At 40.9% G+C, this 15,151-nt stretch overlaps 1 protein-coding gene across 6 annotated transcripts in view; it reads right to left on the bottom strand.

Annotated features, from left to right (window-relative positions):
- camsap3 (calmodulin regulated spectrin-associated protein family, member 3) overlaps nt 1-14,825 on the bottom strand; it is a 56,610-nt gene extending 41,785 nt beyond the window's left edge. For all 6 annotated transcript variants that reach the window (XM_037537743.1, XM_037537752.1, XM_037537747.1 and 3 more), the window contains exon 1: nt 14,291-14,825. In XM_037537743.1, coding sequence (XP_037393640.1) covers nt 14,291-14,423 — 133 coding nt within the window. In that variant the 5' untranslated portion in view covers nt 14,424-14,825. The remainder of the gene's footprint in view (nt 1-14,290) is intronic.
- Nucleotides 14,826-15,151: the final 326 nt, after the last annotated feature.

The raw sequence follows: 15,151 nt of genomic DNA, 5'->3' as shown, positions 1-15,151 counted from the left end.
TAATATTTTAGCTCAGTTCAGTAATTTTGCAAATAATATTACATTTCATATTTAAGACATAATTTAGAGTGTAAAACTAAACAGTCGTGGGCTGGAGGTTAGGGATCCGGCCCTGTGACCGGAAGGTTGCCGGTTCGATCCCCAGTGCCGACAGTCCATGACTGAGGTGTCCTTGAGCAAGACACCTAACCCCCAACTGCTCCCCGGGCGCTGTGGATTGGGCTGCCCACCGCTCCGGGCAAGTGTGCTCACTGCCCCCTAGTGTGTGTGTTAAGTAGTGTGCGTATGTGGTGTTTCACTTCACGGATGGGTTAAATGCGTTTGTGGGATCAAAAAAGTATCACTTAATCACTTAATCACTTAAACGTTCATAGCTAAAAAAAAACAACACGACTTTGAAATTTGTTGAGTTAAATGGACGCTTCTGCTTGAATTTTGGCATAACATAACACATCACATAACACAGCAGTGGGGGGAGGGGGGCATTTTTACTCACTAAATCAGCACAAACAGGATCAGCTGACTGACGCCTTCAACGTCCCCTAAAGACATTATTGTGACAGCAAACAGCACTCCTTATGTACACATTACCTGAAGAACTAAGCCTGTAATACCAACCTCCTCCTTTCTCATCACTAGAGCGCTCAAACGGACCCCAGTCAACCTCAGTCATGAAGGAGGTGAACTGATTTAATTGAGAAAGCATCAGGTCTGACTGAGCACTAAAATTAGTCTACAGGCTATTAAAGTAGTCCTGAATATCACTTTATCCAAAAGTTTATCAAAACAAGACTCCAAAAAGCAAACTGATAGATTTTATAATGACTCTGGGAGACAACAGCGAACAGGATATGGGTTCCCTGCTGCCGCAGGTCATATGGAACAGTGCCTAATTGATCACTCTCTCAGACTTCAAATCATGTCCTAAATTCTACTGGCTGTATCCAAGCACGAATGCAGACATGTGAGAAACAGTGTCTATAAAAGGTTTTGGTCCAAAATGCATTACAGACACTTTTCAAGACAGTTTTCTGCTTTTTTTTCACAACATATGTTGTTTAGAGTGTGCTTCACACATGCAGGAAATATCAAATGCTACACTATGATTAATACCACCTTTATTAGGGAAAGACAAATGTGAGACACATTACACATCAACCTCCATTCTATACAAAAAACCTGTTTATAATAATTTATTTATAAACAGATAAACAGTATTTTGGAAAAAAAAAAAAAAACAGGCATAATATTATGCTTATCCTTGTTTCTACATTCGTTGTCCATTTTATCAGCTCCACTTACTATATAGGTGCACTCTGCAGTTGTACAATTACAGACTAGTGTGAGAGGATCAGACACAGCAGTGTTGCTGGAGTTTTTAAACACTGTGTCCACTCCCTGTCCACTCTATTAGACACTCCTACCTTGTCAGTCCACCTTGTAGATGTTAAGTCAGAGACTCCTCTAGTCCTTCATCAGTGCTCACAGGACGCTGCTGGCTGGATGTTTTTGGTTGGTGAACTATTCTCAGTCCAGCAGTGACACTGCGGTGTTTAAAACCTTCAGCAGCACTGCTGTGTCTGATCCACTCAGACTAGCGCAACACACACCAACACACCACCACCACATGAATGTCATTGCAGTGCTGAGAATGACCCACCCAAATAATACCGGTTCTGTGAGGGTCCATGGGGGTTCTGACCTTTGAAGAACAGGGTAAAAGGGGGCTAACAAAGTATGCAGAGAAATAGATGGACTACAGTCTGTAACTGTAGAACTACAAAGTGCATCTACACTATATTACCAAAAGTCTTCACTCACCCATCCAAATCATTCTATTCAGGTAGTCCAATCACTTCTATGGCCACAGGTGTATAAAGCCAAGCCCCTAGGCCTGCAGACTGCTTCTACAGACATTAGTGAAAGAATGGGTCGCTCTCAGGACCTCAGTGAATTCCAGCATGGTACCGTGACAGGACGACACCTGTGCAACATCGAGCACAATGCAAAGCGTCGAATGCAGTGGAGTATAGCGCCGCCACTGGCCTCTAGAGCAGTGGAGACATGTTCTCTGGAGTGACTAATCAAACTCCTCCGTCTGGCAATCTGATGGACAAGTCTGGGTTTGGTGGTTGCCAGGAGAACAGTAATTACCTGACTCCATTGTGCCAAGTGTAAAGTTTGGTGGAGGGGGGATTATGGTGTGGGGTTGTTTGTCAGGAGTTGGGCTCGGCCCCTTCGTTCCAGTGAAAGGAACTCAATGCTTCAGCAGAACAAGAGATTTTGGACAATTTATTGCTCCCAACTGAACAATTTGGGGAGTTTGGCCCTTCCTGTTCCAACAATTCCATCCAAGGTCCATAAAGACATGGATAAGCAAGTGTGGTGTGGAAGAACGTGACTGGCCTGCACAGAGTCCTGACCTCAACCCAACAGAACAGCTTTGGGATGAATTAGAGTGGAGACTGCGAGTCAGGCCTTCTCGTCCAACATCAGTGTCTCACAAATGCACTTCTGGAAGAATGGACAAAAATTCCCATAAACACACTCCTAAATCTTGTGGAAAGCCTATGGATTAAGAACAGCATGTCATTCAAGTTCATATGCATGTGAAGGCAGACGAACGAATACTTTTGGCAATATAGAGTATATAGTAAGTGGAGCTGATAAAATGGACGCAGAAACAAGGAGGTGGTCATGTTATGCCTGATCGGTGCATAAAGATAGCACTAATACAAAACACAGTATCAGCATCAGGGCGATAATACAATTCTCTATTTAGAATATTCAAAAACACTACAGCTATATCAGTTATTCAAACTTTCAGCTCTTTTATAAAACCTTCTTTGGGGAAACAAAATACTGCTCATCAAGCTAAAATGTAGCTCGTCATCAGCAGCATGAGGTCATCAGCTCCGCACACCAGACACTCTGGAGACGCTGCCTTTTTATTTTAAGTCAACAGTCGGTTTTAAATCACCCAGGACAAATAAGCTTCCCACTGCTATGAACTGATTTCTAGCTGCCATGATCTCAGTTGTATGAAATAGCCACATGCAAAAGTTTGGGTACCCTCCATTGATCCATAATATGTTAAACAAAATATGCCATATTTCAGTGTGGAAAGTCATTTTCACTTAGAAAACCAACAAGACCTTTAACTGACCAGAAGTTTTCATTTTTCAAAAGAAACCTTTTGCTCTGCTTTCCTGCACCGCACATCACTGACATGTTCAAAAAGCACCAGTGACCTGTTCAGTGCTGCCAGATTGGGCACTGGTAGCGGCCAATATGATAAAAACATATGATATTTTAAGAAATGTTCACACTATACGATATTTAACTTTCCTGACATCTGATAATGATTTTGTCTGGGACAGACAAGCCAGTAGTGACACATTCAGCCACATTTAACCATTTTTATTCAGTGTTTCATATACTGCGCTGACCTAAATCAACTAAAACAGGACTAATTGCGCTCCCTTTGTAATGAAACATGCAATTGGTCAGTGTTTGTTATGGACTAATAACATCCACAACAGGCTCAGATAAGCATATTGTGACACACTGTAACAATTCTTCATGAAAACGTTAGATATTGTCATACTGCCCACCTTACTGGGCGTGATCCCTGAGATCAGTATTTTTTTCCTACAAATAAGTGTTGCAGCAGTGTTTTATTCCGCATTGTATTGTAGTATTTCAAAAGTGTGACTAAAAAGCAAAAATAAATAAATGTATGTAACAGTACAAAAATTAAGGTGATGCATCTTTGAGAGTTTAACTGGAGAGAGGAAAAAAAAAAAAAAAAAAAGTACTTCTAGACTGACACCTTCAATGATGTGCACCAACATACAATCACATTTTAGAAGAATACCACCGTCAGTATCAGAATACCAAGAATACCACCGTCAGTATCAGCCGATACTCAGGGTTTCAGTATCGTGGTATTGTGCCATCTCTAACAGCAGCTCAGTAAATCGAAAGGCAATGAGAGAGCCCTAGGTTGAGGGAGTTCTGTAATTACTGAGCACGTTTTACGTGAATTAGTACTTCACAACTGAGAGCAGTGGCTTCGCTTCAGTTTTGAGAGGGTTGTCATGGGAACTTGGAGCGTTAAGTACACTTTATTCTGATTGGGGGGCATGGACGCTGGCACAATGGTCAGATGGCAGGAGGCCTTTTTGGCTCAGAACCCTCTATGAAGTCAAGATGAACCTCAATATATGTGGATATAAAAGCTCTAACACGAAAAGAAATAAATAAAAAAACGCGGCTAAACCACACGATGCCTCACGGCCTATATATCAGAATTTCCTGCTAATGCATCACCTGAATGCAGTTACCTCAAACACATGCGTGTGTGCACACAGACAAAGAAAAGGCTAAATCTATTTCTGTTAATGCACAATGTCCTTTTGGAACATGCAGGAATCTCTGAGGTTAGCCACAGAGCTACGCTTTTATGTTATGAAGTAAAAAAAGCCTGTAGTGATGTTATCATCTGCACAACCAGATTTGTTTGATGATAATGTAAAACAAGTTTGTTTTGCTGAAGGGAGACAATCAGAACAAAGCCAAATTATTTACCCTAAAGAGTTTAGACAACAAAGGAAAAGTTTATGTATTTTTCAACATGTTAAGTTACTCAAGCAATGTATTTACATAATTTTAACATGTAAATATAAAAAAATTATTATTAGGTATTTAAATCTACATACAGTACTGTGCAAAAATTAAGCACATAAGCAGATTTAGAACTATTTATTTTTTCAACAAGTGCATTTTGCCTGGTAGAAAAATGGTAAGATCATTAAAATAGACGCAAATAAACAAACACAGTAACAAGATTTTCAGAAAAGTATTAAATGTCTTCCATATAAAGAACGAAGTTTGGTTCTAGATTTCTCCTGGATGCCACCAGCCATCACACGGATTTGTTAAATTCCACCAGATGCTACTTAAATAAGCATTAACTAGCCAAACCAGGTATTTCATGACCACGACAAATTATACTGCGCTTCCTCGAGGAGTTTGGGAAGAGTTCAAAAACACAGTGGCATGCATAAAAATCCCACTTACAGTATTATTAATATTTCTGTTGGAAGAAATGGCGACAAAGTTTTTGGTCATTTTTCAGTTTTTGACAATTTGAAACTTTATTTTTTACATTACGTGTAAATTTCATGACGAATAGACTAAAAGAAATGACCCAAAACGACTTAGAAAAATATCTGGTTCCACTGACTTACACTAAAAGTAATTCAGATTCAGATTCCTTTATTGATCCCAGGGGGAATTGCAGATAAAGTAAGTAAAGTAAAGCAAAGCAAGTTTTTTTTCCTTCTCCTGTAAAGTTACAATTTTGGAGATACGAGGTTTTGCTCCGACAACAGCTATTTGCATTTACTGAAGTTTGGACGCCCCAGTTAAATGTTTATTGATTTTTAAAGTGAAAATAAGTTTACACACCCTCTACAGAGAAGACAATTTTGCACATTTTAAAATGCACAATTCCTTTTTTTTTTTTTTTTTTAAAGTCACTATTATTTATTATTATTAGCTGAATTTAACTTGCTGGAAAACTAACCTAAAACATGGCCAGTGCAAAAGTTGTGGCACATGTTTTCCCCCCCCAATAATAAAATAAATAAACAAACTAATAATAATAAATACAATAATTTTTAAAAACTTCTTTAGCACATATTTCATATACATTTCTGATATGAGCTAATACATCAAAATAGATTTTTTCTCACGTTTTTTCTTGTCTTCTTGTATGTCATGCCAGGAGTATAAACTTTGACCTAATACTTCTAAAAAGACGTTCCCATTAAGCAGCAGTGTTCTGCTGAAGCTTCTTACTTTCAGCTATTTCTCACAGGGAGCCACTTCATACCCCATGTTGAGGAAAAATGGATCAAAACATGTGGTTCTGGCAGCCCAGTTCCTTTATGACATCTGTGTGTAAGCGCATGCATAGCTGCACCACATCTTCCAATACGGCTCACGAGTTCACTCAGGCTCGCTTTATATCACATCCTTAAATCCAGATGGCGAACAGATGATGACCTTCAACTGCCCTTTATAACCTTGTTGTGGGGATCCCTTTGTGTTAAAGGTCTCAAATCATGGAAAACTGAGTTTTCTTCACTATTTAAAAATTAAACAGTTTGAGGTCGTGTATAAAGACTGCTAAAGTTTTACAACATACCATTCTCTCCTGTCCCATACAACCTTTATACTGTAACTAAGCTGCAAACACAGTTTGCTTTGAATTCACAGTTTCTGTGATGTCATAGATATCAACACATTTAAATATATCCACTTATTCAGACGACAGCAGTTCAGCTCCTTCCATTTATATGTAGTGCATCAGCCCAAACAGCTTTTGTGTTTAAAATGAGGCTATTAATAAGGTCATTTACATATCAGTCTTAAAGCCACAGTAACAAAAACAGCCTGTTTAATTCTCAGGCACAAAGAGAGGCTGGACAACAGTCATGTAAACATGAATTAGGGCTGTTTTTGGCAAGTAAAACCACATTAAATTCATAAGTCAAGGAAAATACAAAATACAAGAAAAACGCAGGATATGGGCCCTTTAAAACTAAACGAAGAATATTTGGGAACTGATTCTTTTCTGGGCTTTTACTGAAAAGCTCAACAGTACAAAGGAGGTTTTAGAAGCGAAACAGATGTGTTTACATTAATTAAACCAGGGAATCTGTTACAACTGTTGTAACCAGATGTTAAAGTGGTAGGTTTTCATCTCTAATAAGGACTGAGTTTAAGCCAAGAAAGCTGCCCCGTCAGAGGAACTAACATTACAGTTAACGCAAATAAGGAATTGTTATTCTTGATGCAAAATCTTTCAACATAAAAATACACAATGATGTGTACAAGCGTATTAACATCTCTTTACACAGAATGTTTTTAATGTTTAATCTGACTGATTTATCAAGCTAACTGTCAGAAGCGATGGTAAAAGTTAACTTAATGAACTTTGCTAACTAATCTCAACATTGTTAGACATCATTAAAATATGTGTATTAACAAACAGTAACCCAGATATTTAAAGAAGTTTAATCTACTTTAAAAACTCATGTCAGCCTGTTATTAGGTTTTGACTTTGAGCCGTGAGGTCTTTAATTTATTCTGACTAATTCACTGCCACCAACGTTCTCACTGCAGGTTTGTTCTGAGGAGTTAAGAGTTTTCCCATCACTTAACAGAGGAGGGAAAGTTCACAGATGACTGTGATTGGCTGAGAGGCATGTCAGCTTATAATTTTCCCAAGGCCAATTATCCTTCCAGCAGTTATTTTTCCCTTCCCAAAGTGTTTTTTTGACATTCTAACTTTAAAACACTGAAGTTTTACAGTTCAAGAACATTTCAAAAGTAGTTGTTCATAATTATCAATCACAATGTATGAACATGTTTAATTTTATTGGCTTGGAGTCCTGAAGAATATTTCAAATAGCAAGATTTCAGTCTGCCGGACAACTTCAGCCCAAAGTCAAGCCTGTCCAACAGCTGGACGGTCACAGGACCATCACAGACAATTCCCACTTTGGGCTTAATTATCACGCTTACTGAGAAATCCTGCTTGGTGGAATACACCCCAGGGCAGTTAGGAGCATGTTTAAGCTCTTATTTTAATGAAATTCAACTCCACTAGACCTTACCATAAATAAGGTGAGCCTGCCAAAACAAAGGAGGGCATGAGGAGGAGGGGCATTTGCTGAAACACGCTGTGAAGAGAACAAAACGTGTGGATCCTTTGAACAGCAGACACTTAAACTGTCAGGGATTTTAAAGGGATTGTCCGACAACACTCCTCTGACACCATCATCCATGCACCCTCCTGACCTGCTGACTCATCACGGTGACACACCACTGGGACATAGATGACTAATCATGCCAACGAGCTTCCAGCTGAGTGCTGGGGCAGGGCCAGAGAAACCAGCTTCCTGCTGGACAATACAAACAATAGTGACAGTTAATGTGGGCCATAGGCATGGGCCAATATGAGAATTACCTAACCTTTTATCACAGTTTATCACAGATGACTGTCTTTATCCCAACAACAATCCTTGGGACGGGGGGTTAAACCTCAATTCTACACAATTCTATGCAACTCCACACCAGTCATATCACCAAAATGCAGTTCAGCTGAAGTTCAATCACTTAACATAAGCTCCGCAGCAAACCTTCAGCAAAGAAAGGATGTCAGTTGTCTAGTTCAAGCAAATAGGTAGGTTTAAAAGACAGAGCTGCTGGGGACATTGACATCTTGAATATTTCAAGTGTCCATGTGATATTTCAAGGTCTACTTCTATATTTTACTGTTGAAGCTTTTTGCATATTTTAAATAAACAATGGCCAGTTCGTTTTATAGCACAACATTAGTTAAAAATTAAATGAAAAGATTTTTGCTGGCCCAAAATACCCATAAAAACCCAGGCGTAAGCAAATCCAGGACACAGCGCGAGGGGACTGTGATCGGATCGTACCGACCACACTTGGAGGTGGTCAGAGATTGATCTTGAATGCATTCACATCAAGTGTAAACAGAAGGCATAAACAATTACGTGAGCAGAAATGTGTCTCAACTGATTAGCAGGTGAGAGAATAAACAACAGAACGAAAGATGAGGATAAGTAAGGCTGGAGTTCACCAAACCAGGAGCCTTCTTATACCCCAGGCCGATGAAAGTGCCCAAGCTGAGCTCATACTGTGGAAAAAAGTAAATAAAGATAAACTAGAAACAACGTGTGTGCTGATGTGTTCTAGTCTTATCTATTCACACTGGAGACGCGTTTCAGCATAAAGTGTAAACGGAATCCAGCCAAGGTTTGTTCAGATATGATCCAGACATGAAACACACAGCAAGACAAACAGGCACCATGTTTCAGTGACGGATGCTAGAGTCATCTTCCATCCATAAGTGAGCTGAGCAGAGTTCCAGTTGAGCTAAGTAACAATTAGAGCTGTTCATCATTTGGATTTTAACTGTAGATGCACAGAGAGGGAGACTGAGTAAGACTGCCAGGCAACAGCACCTTCCATTGTGCAGAAATAGGAATGGTGGGGGGGTGGGGGGGGGGGGGGGCAGTAAATAGATTTAGATCCATCAATTAGGACAAAGCACACAGGGACTACGCCTCAACAGATCTGACTTCATACAGGGTAAATACAGCCCACACAGAAAGGAAAAGAACACCCACATGCTAGGAAAGTGCTCAGATAATACAGGTAGCAATTAACAGCATGGTGTGCTGGAATTAAGAGAGACTCGTAGACTTGCTCTTCAGCATTATGGTTCAGCACAGACACTCAAGGCCACGGTGGAGCCGAGCCGCTGCGTTACCAGAGCCGCTATCTACATGGCCATGGGCGAAGGCCTGTAGTGTCTACTGATTATTCACAGAATGTACTGTATTGGACGATACAAGTATTCGGTAAAATAAGCTAAAGTTAAAAGGGCCCATATAATGGATCACCAAACTTTTCACTTTTTTAAAACGTTTCAAAACCATATCTGTAAACTAAGCTAAACTATGCAGGAAATAACAGCAGTGTTTTTCAGTTGTCACAAAAAACAACAGGTTTAGGTCAGAGACTTAAAAGGCGCAATAACAAAAGCAGCTTGTTTAATTATATAGGATAAAGAAAGGTTGGAAACTGTTCATGTAAAAATGGATTATGACTGACACACAACATCAAACTTTACACAATGGATTTCAGGAAAAGTAGTAATATACAAGGATTAGAGAATATGGGCACTTTTACAGACTTGCAACAAAAAGATACCTGTAAATGACTAGAAATGCTCTTTTCTGAGGATTTGAAATGGCCTTATGTTACAAACATATACATGTATACAAACTGCAATCATCATTACAAACAGAGCAGGTAGTCTTGTTTACCTGGATTTAGTACAACACAGTACGTGAGCCATTAATAAGAACTCCATAGCATTCTGCCTGTCACAACTTAGGAAATCAGGAAAAATGTAGTATCATGACACATATCATATATAATGAAAATATCTGTACTGTGACTGGCCAGAAGAGAAGGCTCAGAATACTCACTGGTATATCTGTGTGTACTTGAATACACATGACTTGCCCTGCCACGTGTACTTGACCAGCCATGTTTGTAGTCATCTCATTCAAATACAGCTTTTATGGACTTCTGCATCCACTGGCAGAACTACAATGAACAAGTTTGAGGCTCTGAGGATCCTGGTTTTGGCGCCATCCTCACCAGAGACCAGTGGGATTCAAATAAGTATCACTATACTTCCATATAGTTCATTAAGCCTCCATGATGCACAAACCTATAATGAATTCTGTGCATTCTGAATTTTTTGAGTTTTAAGTATTTTTAGTATTGTAGTAGTAATTTTAGTACTGTAGATGTAATTTAAAGTGCTCCTCTGCATGAATTTTTTAGGTATCTTTATCTTCAAATGCCACATGTAAAGTAGTGTAGTTGTTATGCTTTAAGGTGATGTGATGTGGATGCCTTGCATGAATTTATGATGCATTCATCTAAGCTAATCCAGCTAGAAGTAATTTATTTTAAACACCAACAAAACAAATGGACAATGAAGTACTCAAATTATTCAGGCCAACTAAAATGTTATAGCGCTGCTATACAGCCCACCCTGGGATGGATGGATGGATGGATGGATGGATGGATGGATGGACGGACGGACGGACGGACGGACGGACGGACATTGGGGAGTATTTCTGAGAATAACCTGATTAAGCCAAATAAAGCTCACGGTAACAATATGCTGGATACTATTGTTATAAAATAGAATAAATCACCATCAAATCAGTGTTTTTGCATTTTTATACCCCTAACAGCTATAGTTGCACACAAAAAATTTGGCTAAATTATACGTTTTGTTTCATACATTAATTTCTAAGTGAAATCAGTTTTTCAATTCTAAGTGACCCATCCTTTGCTGAATTTAACATATTTAGGAAAAGTTAAACAGAAAATGTGGTCTGTAGAAACAATATGGAACATTTGAAATGACGTTTTATATGGTAAAACCTAAAAAAAAAAAAAAAAAAAAAAAAAATCAATAGAAATTGTATAAAATGCCATATTTAAATGCTGTGTAGAGGATCTGTTACTTTCATTTAGACAAAATCAACAAAAACATGTCATTTGACTGAATGTTCAAACTCTTTTATACGACTATATACTCAACATGTTCATCTGGAACACAACAAGCATAAACTGTACAGTGGACAAGTAACAACTTGCCTCACTTATGAAAGCAGGAGTACTGATTAATAAATGAGTGGTGTTGCTGAAGTCACATGAAGCGTCACTGAGGTGGAAATGCACTACTGGGCCAAAACGTCCATTTACTTCCTGAAACACGTCCAGCAGGATCATATTTACATCACAAAATCCAGTAATAAGTAGATCATTCAGGGCATTTGAGGTGTAGGCTTACTCGGGTTAGGCAGCTGGGAATTTTATAACTAAATATGCCATAAACAGTGTAGCAGTGACGGGGGCAGTGGCAGCACAGGGACAAAACAGCAGGACTGTAGCTCACTACACAGCCCAGGTCCAGAGAGGAGAACTGATGATGTCATCAAAGTCAGACAGGAAGATAAGTGCGGTCCTGGCTCAGCAGGATCTCGTCGCTGTAGGGTCATACACATACACAAACACGCTCCCATGCAGGCATGCCCACACGTAGCGAAATCCTCACTCCAGCCAAGCTCGCTTAATCTGCTCTGCTTCACCCCCCCCCCTTCAGTTTCAGCATGCGTTCCAGGGAGGGTGACTTTGACCAGAGGGTGTGGTCAAGCAGCCTGGCCATTGATGCAAAGAGAGAGCGAAAACAAACAGAGCTAGAGCCTACTGCTTGCATAACTAACGCCACATAGGCCAAGATGATAAAGTACAACTCAGTGTCCCTCCCAGGTCCAACTCAAGCGTTCCACTGGAGGGACTTGTTTGTTTTCATCTGTTGAACCAAGAGCCAAGATATTCCAATGAAACGATGAGACAGTTACTGACACAGAAGTCATAAACTGAAAGTACATGTGCAGACCTTGATCTACAGTAACGCGTCAGCGATGGCTTCATTGTGCTTCACTGAATGTGTGCACGGTGTCCGCTTGCCTGTAGTTTGGGCTGCTGTTTTGTACACTAGCCAATGAAAACTAAGGCAAAGCGAGTAGAGGAATGCAGAGTAATAAGTGAATCAAAAGCGGCTCATTAGGTGAACACAATGGGACATCAAGACCAGGGAAAAAAGAAAACACACATTGGCCCATTTTTCTTCTACAGTAAGCAAGTTCAGTTTTCAACGTCAGCTTACTATGGCAAAGCCCAGGGGTCTATTCTTCACTGCAACTCTTACAAAAAAAAAAAAAAAAAAAAGGGCAAGGGACACATATGGAAATTGTGTGCCAGTGCCAATATTTTTCATGTACATATCTGCTGATGGAGAATACATAAACTAGTGACATACAATGATATTAGAATCATTTCAGCATCTGACATTTGGTGTAGACGCTCCTATTTGAGCAGGATTTCAGCGCAGCTTAAAACACTTGACATATCTAGACCCTTTTTCCTCTGTAACAGTTACCTTCTGATATTGACAATGATGAATCAGATATCATCACGCAACCCCTTTTATAAACGCTGGAAACATTAGAACTTGCTGTCTGGCTTGTCGTGCAACAGCACTGGCTTTCCAACAACAACAACAACAACAGGCCTTAGGACATTTACTTGCTCTAATCCAGCTCCCAACAACCCTGAGCCAGGAAAACAAATGTCTAGGGATCATGAATTCTTTGTTACATTTACATGGTACATACGTTTGCCTACAGATCGGAATGTTAAAGAGAACTTCCACTGACTTTCACATTTTCTCCATAATGAAACGGTCAAGGCATAAACAAACCATTCGGCACAGCTTGACGTGGAATGCTCTGTTCTAGAGAAACTTGCCGAGTCAGACTTCTGAAGCAGACGTCTGAAGTGTTCGATGTCTCCGAAAGCGGCATCACAGAAAGCAATTACATGAAATCGTTATAAATCTCAGTGTGTGTGATATTTTCACACTAGACATAAAACAAGCTTTTGAGCTAAAACGTATTTTAGTCCCTTCGTGGAACATGCAGGGAGCCGCAAGGCGAAACAGTCCCTGAAGAAGACTTTATTTTCAGATTTACCAGCACTTTACCATCATCGCCACATAGAAAAAAAAAATACAAATATAAAAAATACGCATAAGACTCACTGGTGGGTCTGAATAGTGAATAAAATGGCTATATGTGTGTTGCAGACACTGCAACCCCTGTAAGAAAATCCAAACAAGTTTCTCAACAAAGAGCCGCCTCACATCGAGCCACACCGAATGACTCTTTACATATCAGCCAATGAATTAAGCATAAAATTTGGGGAAAAAAATGGTGGAATTCCCCTTGAAAGGTGTAGGGTCCCAAGGTGGGCACAGTGGAGGGGAAAAAAACTTTCAAGTCCCAGCCAGACAAAAGCACAACCTGCCAAATGAAAACCTAAAACTGCATCAAAAGGTCCGCTCCCACCACCACACTCTCAGAAGCGGTGAGACTCCCATTAGAAGCCATGGTGTGGCTGCATTAACAAAAGGATCAGTGTAGGTGGGTGTGTGCTCGCCTCACTGACAGGCCGAGGCTCACAGAGCCAGCTCCCACAATAACATTCATTTACATTAAAGTAAAAAATAATCCCACAGCCTGCAGGAACTCACTACCTATTGTCTACTGTCATTGAAAATAGGCAGCACTGGCACACTGCTGCAATGCCTCATTCCCTAGGTCATCATTCATTCATCCACCAATATCATCATATTAGCACCACTTAAGTCAACAGAAAAGCAGTAGCCACTTCTGTATGGTAAGTGACAAACACAAGCTCTTCACTGAGCTCTAAAATGAGCCTTATAGGAAAAATGAGCACATGTAGCACTGAGGTATTCTCTATAGTGAGGAGGCCTTTAGCATAATGCTGTGGATAGAAAGACAGAGAACGGTTAAAATCAATAGCTCTCCACTCCACGCATGTGCTCTTTGTGTGCCCCCCTTAAAAAGCGCTGAGTTCACAGCCCGGCTGTTCACCTTCATGCTTTCTGATGGCAGGGAGGGAGAACAACAGCACTCAGATGCTGAAGGGAGTAGAAACAGTGCCGTGCTTTCCTATAAGAGCGAGGAAAGCGACAGATTTCCCAGCTTTCTCCCAGTTATACCCGTACCTGCATTGCCGTAGGATTTCGCCAGCAGCCAGCCCACACTGCAGCAGATCCTGGCTCGGCTGAAATCGTACTGATCCAAAGGCTTTATGTCCGGGACCACGAAAGTCTTCCTCATCGCACTCGAGTCCACCATAGCGAGTCCGGAGGGAGGTCGGAGGGGGGAAAGGCGAGGTAGAGCCGTAGAAAGGGTCGAAACCGGGAAATAAATCAAGCAGTCATCCTTTCAGTAATCCCACCTCATTCAGTCTGGTGAAATACGGTTAGCTCTCGGGTGGCGTCCTCCTCCTCCTCCTCCTCTGCTTCTTTTCCCCACAGGGAAAAAAACGAAAGGAGTAGCCTAGCCTGGGAAAAAGTGGTTCCTCTGTGAAAAATATTCCCTCTTTCTCTTCTTTTCAGACATCCAAACGGGCAGCGGACACACCGGGGCGACTCTGGGGGTCCCACAGAGGTGCGGTTGTTCAGCGACTTTCCAGATAATGGTGTATTTTTTGACCCCGTTTCAGAGTCCGCATCGTGCTGCGTTTCTGGGCGAATCGCTGCGCTGACTGATTTCCAGGTGCTCCGCACGCCTGTCAATCATCCCGCCGCCGACCAATCAGCGCGCGGGACAGGCGAACCTGCGTAAAGGAGGGGGCGGGATTAACCCCCTGAACGCCAACAGCAGGTAGCAGAGGGGCGTTTTCCAAACAGGTGCAGTGCCACAGGTGTAACCTGCTGTAGGCCAATGGGAGGAGGAAAAGAGCAGTCTTAGTCAGCAGTGGACTGACTCCGCTCACAAGGCCGGCCTTCACTAACCGCCTCAGCAGTGGTGCTGATCTGCGGTCAGTCTGAATTCAGAACCATCAGCCAACTGTGTTTACA

Source organism: Pygocentrus nattereri, chromosome 1 (genome assembly GCF_015220715.1).
Source record: "Pygocentrus nattereri isolate fPygNat1 chromosome 1, fPygNat1.pri, whole genome shotgun sequence".
NCBI classification, from domain to species: domain Eukaryota; kingdom Metazoa; phylum Chordata; class Actinopteri; order Characiformes; family Serrasalmidae; genus Pygocentrus; species Pygocentrus nattereri.
Note: the sequence above shows the minus strand (reverse complement) of the source record. Positions and strands in the feature narration are given on the sequence as shown.